This window comes from Nicotiana sylvestris, chromosome 2 (assembly GCF_000393655.2).
Source record: "Nicotiana sylvestris chromosome 2, ASM39365v2, whole genome shotgun sequence".
NCBI classification, from domain to species: domain Eukaryota; kingdom Viridiplantae; phylum Streptophyta; class Magnoliopsida; order Solanales; family Solanaceae; genus Nicotiana; species Nicotiana sylvestris.
Window position 1 is genome coordinate 77348704 of NC_091058.1, and position 8254 is coordinate 77356957.

The window sequence follows — 8254 nt, forward strand, 5'->3', positions numbered from 1 at the left end:
CCCAGTAATATAAATCAGTCCACTTAACAGCTCAACGCCACTCTCAGTAGACATTGTACACATATTCACCTCTTCCCATACAAGCTAAGTCAATTTTAAACTCTGATAAGTAGGGTATCTCATCATATTAGAGTAAAGAGATGAAGGTGCTTCTTGCTAGTTGCAGAAGTTTCCTAGTTTTTGTCTTAATGAAGTATGGCACCTATTCATCCTAGTTTGGAGCTAGGTGTTTATTTGGGGGAAAAAAGTCAAATACAATTTACACTTCACGTAATAATATGAGGGTTCCAGGATCTAACTGATCAGCCGGCTCCACAATGAGGAGCAAAACTTGGTTAAAATAAAGTCAACAGGAAAAGCTGTCACATAGGAGTAGAAAGCTGAGAGGAAATTAGGGGAGTTTAGCCAGAACACAAAGGTTCTTTGAATTTCCTCAAGACAGGGATTAGATAGACTATCACCGTGGAGGAAGAGAAGTCGTTTAACATTTTCCACTGGGAATTTTATGGGAGTAGATTTGCGAGATTGGTACTTCATTTTATGTTGGCATTAGACCAGATTTTAGCTCGCTGTTTGTCCTGCAAAGTTTCAAAACTTGGCTGAAAGAACCCTGATAAGTTCTATTAACTAAAACTATATGATTTCTAACTCGCTATCCCAACTTCTAACTCCCACTAACCCACTAGCAAAATTCAACAGCTCAGTTGAAAATTCGAATTGCATGCTTAAATCATCATAAATACTAGACTAACTAATATTCCCAGATAGCCATTTATTACCAGAAAAGGTCATAGTCATTATGTCCCAGAGAGACACACGGACAGATCAGACCGAGGGTACAGCATAAAGTACAATGTAGTCCTCCATGGACTCAAGACATGATGTGCTCGAACTCTAAGCCCCATTACCTCATTCCTTGTTCTCTGAAAACAGAACTACTGACTCCATAATATCAACAGCCAAAGATCATGAGATTTCTTTCACTAAAAAACATCATTCAAGTCTACATTAGTCCTTGAACCACCATCCTTTTCATATGATATGAGAAAGTAAAATAAAGTAAAACCAACCTAATGAGCTATTTGGAAAAAGAAGAGATTATTAGGATGAATTGTCTTTTGTCTCTCATGATCCCTACAATATGACTAGAGAGCTATGGTAAAGATTCAACAATAAAAAGAATGTACTTGAAACCACAAGGTCTGCCATGACTAGAGAGCTATGGCAAAGATTCAATAATAAAATGAACGTACATGAAATCACAAGTTGGGGTCTCAGCTCAGTAGCACAACTAAATGTAAATAATACAAAGGCCATAACAATAAAAAAAGATAGCAATGGCCTAAATCTCAACCAAACATCCCGACCAGGGGTCATGTAACTCCCACTTTTTCAAGTACAATTCACCATATGACCGTATTAAAAAAGTCTAAAGGGGGACAATATTTACATATCAAGTGTTCCTCCGGAAACTACTCAGTCAATCAACTACTACTCAATCTCAAGCTAGTTAAGATTAAATGTTATTTCAAAACAAATATTCGCAAAAACTTATCCAGCCACTCTTCAGAATTTGATTCCCAAACTTATACGTCAACTGACACTATAATGTCACCAACAAAATAAATTAAAATAGAATCACAAGAAAAAGGACACTTCAAATTTCCATAGGTGAGTTCTCAGAATTCCCAAAGACCTCAAGGGTTCCCTTCCCAACCAATTGCCTCATGCTCTACCTACTACCCCATGTCGCCCAAATCTTTGTACACCGGCTGCCTTGCCAATAAGTCATTCTTAGCTATGCTATTTCCATATTACCTCGTCCTTCTATTTCAATCCCTTATACTTTTTATTTGTTCAACAATTCAATTTTTTCCCAAAAGTAGAATGGCAATAACATGAAAATTTTCTAAATTCCAATAAACTAGGGTGCACTTAAAGTTGGAGTAGCTAACGATAATAACTAAAGTGTCTGAATAGTGCAAATTATGGCTAGGTAGAGGGTGTTGAATAGGTGAAATGAGTCAGTGTAAAAGAGATTGGAACTGCAAAGGAAGGGGAGACAGAGAGGTGTTTGGAAATAGAGTCTACTGCAAAGGAAGGGAAGACAGACTTGTGGGTTGTTGCATCTTCTTTTTAAAAAAAGTGTAAAGGAAAACTAATTTTTGCAAAACGATCCAAATTCCTGCTTAAATAGAACTGTTAAACTTAGGAAAGTTTTGCTAGATTAATTGTTTAAAGATAAGATTCTTTTTATAAAAGGAAAAGATCAAGAGCACCTTTTTGCTAGATTAAAGATGATGCTAATTTGGAAATTAGTTTTACAAAATCTTAGAAGAGATAGTTTGGGAATACTTCTTTACGAGAGAACTAGAAATTCTTTAATTACCTACTATTAACCTGCTATTGAATGTATCCCAGCATATTCCAACAAACAGGTATAGTTCAAACAAACTTTAAACAGAAAGCATTAGTTTGAATATTTTGCTGAGAGGACCATCAATGATTCCCAACAAACAAATACAAAATAGAATTATAAACACAGGCAGAAATCACAACGATTCCCAAATAGACTGCATATCATAGGACATGCTTACTATCAAGCTCACAATTGAAACCGCACAAGTTTATCAGCTTCATGCATTATGTGGGTTCTCAAGTTTTTCTGTAAATGTGTGTGTGTATTGTATATAGTGCATTAAAATTGCACAACAGATACATATACATAATTATGATGAGCATAAAAGATTTGCTTAAAGTGCAAAAACTGAACATCCAGCATTTTATATACTTGTATATCAACTACTAACCAAAAGTATGCATCCGAGAAACATAATTCTAAAAGAACATCCAGTCATATAGCTAACAAAATAACAACTGGGTAAAAACATGTCCAATGCTAACAAAAATGGAATATTACGAGGACTGATAACAAAAAGGGGAAGACCATGTACATGATCAGTTGACGGATTGGCTAGTGCATTCCCTAGCAAAGTGCCCCGCCTCTCCACAGTTGTAACACTTGCTTCCTCGTCCACTACCACCACCACCACCATATCTCCCATAACTAGCGCCACCAACCCCACCCTCACGGGGACAGTCTCTTGCCATGTGTCCTTGTGCACCACATGTGTAACAAGCCCCACTACCTCCTCCACCACCACCACCAAGACGTCCACTACTTGGGCAGTCTCGAGCCATGTGGCCATACCCGCCACAAGTGTAACAACCATCATTGCCACTCCTCCGATAACCATCACCACCACCACCACTGGCACGGTCACAATCCCGAGCTAAATGCCCAGTCGCACCACAGTTATAACACCCGCCGCCTCTGCCGCCGCCACCACCGCCTCCACTGCTACGATCACAATCCCTAGCTAAATGTCCCGTCCTCCCACAAGTATAACACTCACCACCGCCACTACGATATCCACCGTCACCACCGCCGTTCCTGCGATAACCGTTACCGCCATAGCCGTAACCACCACGGGTATTGTTACGGTCACTATCGAGAGGAGCACCATCAGGACCAGTGACATCATTAGCCTGATACTTATCACCCTTCACAGTCATGGTGAACTCCACTTTCTGGCCTTCGTAGAGAGAACGGTAGCCGTCGGATTTGATCTCAGATTGATGAACGAATAGATCCTCGGATCCATCATCAGGCTTGATGAATCCATAGCCTTTTTGGTTGTTGAACTTGGACACAACACCTGTCATTCTCGACGTCTCCGCCGCCATTGTTAACCGATGGCAAATCCTTGAAAAATATCTAATTCTACCGAGAGATTCTTATAGCTAAAGGGGAAACCCTAAATAGAGTTTCGGCGCCTTAAAGCGTTTTAAGGGGGGCGTTTGCGTTAGGGCTTTTCGGTTCCTGATTTTTGTTGGGTTTGGTTGTAAATTTGTTGCATATTTATCCAATCCAATAAATATGGTAAGACCAAGAGTTTACGTTGTAAAATTTGTATTCTAGAATTTATTTATCTTGTATTTTGAATTTCTTTCTTAGAGAAATTATATGTGCCTACCACTTATTACATTTTTTATTTTTAAACAAAACGCCCCAGAAGAAAAGTAAAATAGATAAGATACGTCTTCGAGTTCATTTAAAACAAATTTAAAGCAAATATAGTTGTAGTGTGGATTAGCATTATGAATCTTTCTTTCGTTTATGTGTATCCCAACAGGTTTGAAAGATTTAAACTCAGTATCAATCTACTTTGGCTGGCTAATAACAGGAAAATATTAATGTTTTTGGTCATAATATATATTACTAAATAGAAATCATAGCTCACTAAGTTAAATTTCTTTCCTCAAACTGTTAAAGCCTCTGACTAATTCTTATGGGATTTGGTTTTTGTTCTAAGTATCTGCTGTTTTCTCCTTTAATTTCTTATCAAAACACAACCAAGAGTCTTGCCTTTCTCTATCGTTTTTTTTTTTTTTTTTTTTTGGTTAGTGTGTGCGGAGAAGGATCTATATTGCAAAATGTTCGCATAACGATTAAGATTAGAAAAAATAAAAAAAATAAATGAAAACACATAAAGGAACTAGTCAATTGAATAGGCATCATATGCTTATCCCGTGTAATCAGAAAGCAGAGACAAGTAGAGATAAAGAGACTGCGATTGAGATTGATTCAGCTATATGTTATTGATCCATGCCCCTCAAAATACAACTTTTAGAGGGCCAATGCCAATACACTGATTCATTTAAAGTTGAAATTTCAGAAAAGGGAAAATCCAAAAAAAATATAAAAATAAATTTCAAAGGAAAAATTTACCTATCTACAATGCAGGGGAGAGAAGCATAAAGTTGGCTCATATTTGTACAAAGGAAAGTAAAAAATATTTAATAGACTTCCACATTCCATTGCTCTGCCTTCTTCAATTGCTTCTTGTAGTCCGCCCATACAATACCTTCAATAGCACAGCAAAATGTAAGCCTCAGATTGATATTTATAGTGAATAAAAATGATTAAGGATTTTAATATTTTATCAGTGTGTGTGTGCGCGGAAAAAAATGACGACATAGTTTGGACATATGTTTACCATCTCTAGCAGCAAGTGAAGTCATAATGTCATCAATTCCGGACTCCATGCCCTTGAGTCCACACATGTAGACAAAGGTGTTGTCTTTCTGTAGCAGACCCCATAGTTCTTCTGCATATTGTGCCATTCTGGTTTGGATGTACATCTTTTCGCCTTTTTCGTTTGTTTGCTCTCTGCTCACTGCAAAGTCCAGTCTAAAGTTTTCCGGGGCCTTCTCCTTCATTTTCTCGAATTCCTACAATACAACATCAAGAAAATTTCCATAGTTAAAAATCTTAATCAGTAAAGTGCACAGTGGAGAATCAAGAATCACTGAGTAAGGTTGATATTTACCTCCTTGTAAAGTAGTGAGCTGCTGGTGGGAACGCCCAAGAAAAGCCATGCCAAACCGTTGAACTGTACGATAGCAAATCCATATCATTCAATTGAGTAGTGAGAAAGAGAGAATGACATTGAAATCAAGTCATATACTAAAATGATATTCTATCGTAAGCTGTTTCTGTAGTTCAAAGCCTTGCAATAAACTGATGTTGGCTATTTAAGTGTTTAACGTCAGTCATCTTTGGCTCAAATAGCACTTAATAGTTCACTATTTTGAAGATTCTACAACTCAAACTTTTGTGCTTAACTTGACTTCATTAGATAGAACACTTTGATGGTTCATAATATTGGACGCCAAACTCCTTGAGGCTTGAGTTTTAGTTCATACAAGAAACAGTTGTTGCCTATGGCCAGGCATTTTCATCTTTTAGTTCTTTTCTTTTCACTAGCATGTGCAGTGTGCTGAAGCCAAACAACTAAAAATGAAGAGAAACAATCAAACAAATGGTTATTTTGTGTACCTTGTAATCCTCATGTTTCTCAAAGAACATTTTCCACAAGAATGAACGGAAAGGAGCAATTCCAGTTCCAGTTGCAAGCTGATTGACAAATTCCAATTAGCAAAAAATGCATAGTTAACTAAAAGGCAGAAGAAATGACTTAGATGATAATAAAGTAGTTAAATAAAAATTCACCATAACAACGGTGGCATTTGGATCCTTAGGCATGAGCATTTCTTTCCCAACAGGTCCAGTAATCTTGACTTCTGCTCCAGGCTTCAAGTCACCTGAAATATGAAACATTTGAAGTTACACAAGTAAGCAAGGCCAAACCTTGATACTCCTACTGTACATTAGGAACAGTCACTCTTAATCCAATCTGTAATGGATAGCTAAAATAAAACAGATAAACAGTGACATCGTCTAAGAAATTAGGGAGTCGTTGATTCTTACATAAGAAGTTTGAGCAAACTCCTTTAACTTCTTCCCCTTTGTCATTGGTGTAGATAAGCCTTTTGACACACAGAGAAACCTGTATGAAACCTCAAGTTCAGACACTTACATTTGTGTAATGTATGACCTATAGTTGTTGGTAGAAATGATGATTGCCAATATTAATCACACTCTAGACATGTTTATTGATCTGTTAAGACTGAACTGTAATACACTGATAACTGGTTAAGTTGTTGTCATGTGACCAGGAGGCTTGAAGCGTTCAAGCAGCCTCTTGCGGATATAGAGGGTAAGACCTTGGTCCGGTCCTTCCCCGGACCCCAGACATAGCGGGAGCTTATTAGTGCACCGGGCTGCTCTTTATAGGAATTGAAAACTTACGGTTTTGGAGTCGCCGAAGTCACCAAGGGCACTGCTAGCAATGGAGTACAATCTGAGTTTGTGAGGCTTCCCATTGGCATCAACACCATCAGCAATCACACCAATGGATTGTCCTTCTCTGTATGGTACCTCTCCTGATAAATCCAACAAAAGTACTTCAGCTCCAACAAACTTAACTAAAAGGAAGAAAAAAGAAGATCGTATTTGATTAAGGCCATACCCTCAGTGCTGAAGACCATGTGCCAAGTTTCACCAGGAGCATCATCACCAGTGATCTTAGTGTTGAGTAGACATCTACCAATGTAAGGTTCCTTTGGCCTGAACTTGTTCACAACTACACCCTCATCCTGTTTCTTTGAAATCTTCTCAACTTTAGCAGGAGCCTCTGTTGTCACCTGGGCTCTGATTGAAACCACTCTGCTACCAGCTGACACATTTCTGTAGTACAACGGCACCTGTCACAAACCAAGAATAAATCCATGGTCAATATATAACAATTTCTAAGAAAAAGAATTAACTGAAAATAAGTTGAATTTTACCTTGTTGAAGTTGATCTTTTCTGGGGAGATGATGGAGGTTCTGGTGGCAAAAGAGGTAGACTTGGATGATGGAAGAGAAACTGCAGCACTTACTGCAGCAGCCATGTTTGAGATAATAAAAAATGGAATAAAAAATTAAGAGGGAATTGATAATAAGGTAATGGTGAAGAAGGAAAAATAAGGAGAAGGGGAGTTGGGATCTTTTTAGAGAGGGTATCTAGTGGATTAAAGGATTGGGTGGAGGAGATTTGAAGGGTGGGAGATGTGAAGATAAGAGAAGTGTATGATTCTTGAGCCTCTAGCCTCATGTCTTTTCGCGATTGTGTTTTTATTGTGTGATATGTGGCCAAAAACGACGTGATTGATATTTATTGGGCAGTCCGGTACATTAAATACCATTATGTGCGGAGTCCGGAGAAAGGCTCGATCGCAAGAGTCTATTATGCACAGTATTGCCCTGTATTTCTGTAAGAGGTTATTTTCAAGGCTCGAACTCATAAACTCTGGTCATATAGCAATAACTTTACTAGTTACACCAAAGATCTCGATTGATATTTATTGGGCAGCTCGGTATACTAAACACCATTATGCGCTGAGTCCGGGGAAAGGCTCGACCATAAAAATCTATTATGCACAGTCTTACCCTGCACTTCTGCAAAAAGTTATTTTCAAGGCTCGAACTCGTGAACTCTGATCATATAGCAATAACTTTACTAGTTACACCAAAGATCCCTTCGCGATTGATATTTATTGATTCGTACAAATGAGAGTTCCATATACGAATGGACATATATGCGTGCTACTATAATAGCCTATTTGGCTTTTGGCCAAAAATTGAGGTGTTTGGCCAAGCTTTTGGAAGGAAAAAAGTGTTTTGAGGAGAAATAGAAGCAGTTTTGGAGAAGTAGAAAAAAGTAGCTTCTCTCCAAAAACACTTTTTTGAGAAGCACTTTTGAGAAAAATACACTTGGATGTGTTTGGTACGAAGGAAAATATTTTC

General features: G+C 37.9%; 2 protein-coding genes across 2 annotated transcripts; both read right to left on the reverse strand.

Moving 5' to 3' along the window:
• Positions 1-2759: 2759 nt before the first annotated feature.
• Positions 2760-3905, reverse strand: LOC104241036 (cold shock domain-containing protein 3-like). The gene has a single exon (XM_009795941.2). It carries the CDS (start codon positions 3745-3747, stop codon positions 2959-2961), a length of 789 nt encoding a protein of 262 aa, XP_009794243.1. The 5' UTR covers positions 3748-3905; the 3' UTR covers positions 2760-2958.
• Positions 3906-4637: 732 nt separating this feature from the next.
• Positions 4638-7558, reverse strand: LOC104241035 (ferredoxin--NADP reductase, leaf-type isozyme, chloroplastic). Its single transcript, XM_009795940.2, has 9 exons — positions 7255-7558; positions 6936-7170; positions 6716-6849; positions 6335-6413; positions 6077-6168; positions 5903-5980; positions 5394-5456; positions 5061-5295; positions 4638-4928 (listed from the first exon to the last, which is right to left on the reverse strand). Exons 1-9 carry the CDS (start codon positions 7357-7359, stop codon positions 4861-4863), a joined length of 1089 nt encoding a protein of 362 aa, XP_009794242.1. The 5' UTR covers positions 7360-7558; the 3' UTR covers positions 4638-4860.
• Positions 7559-8254: the final 696 nt, after the last annotated feature.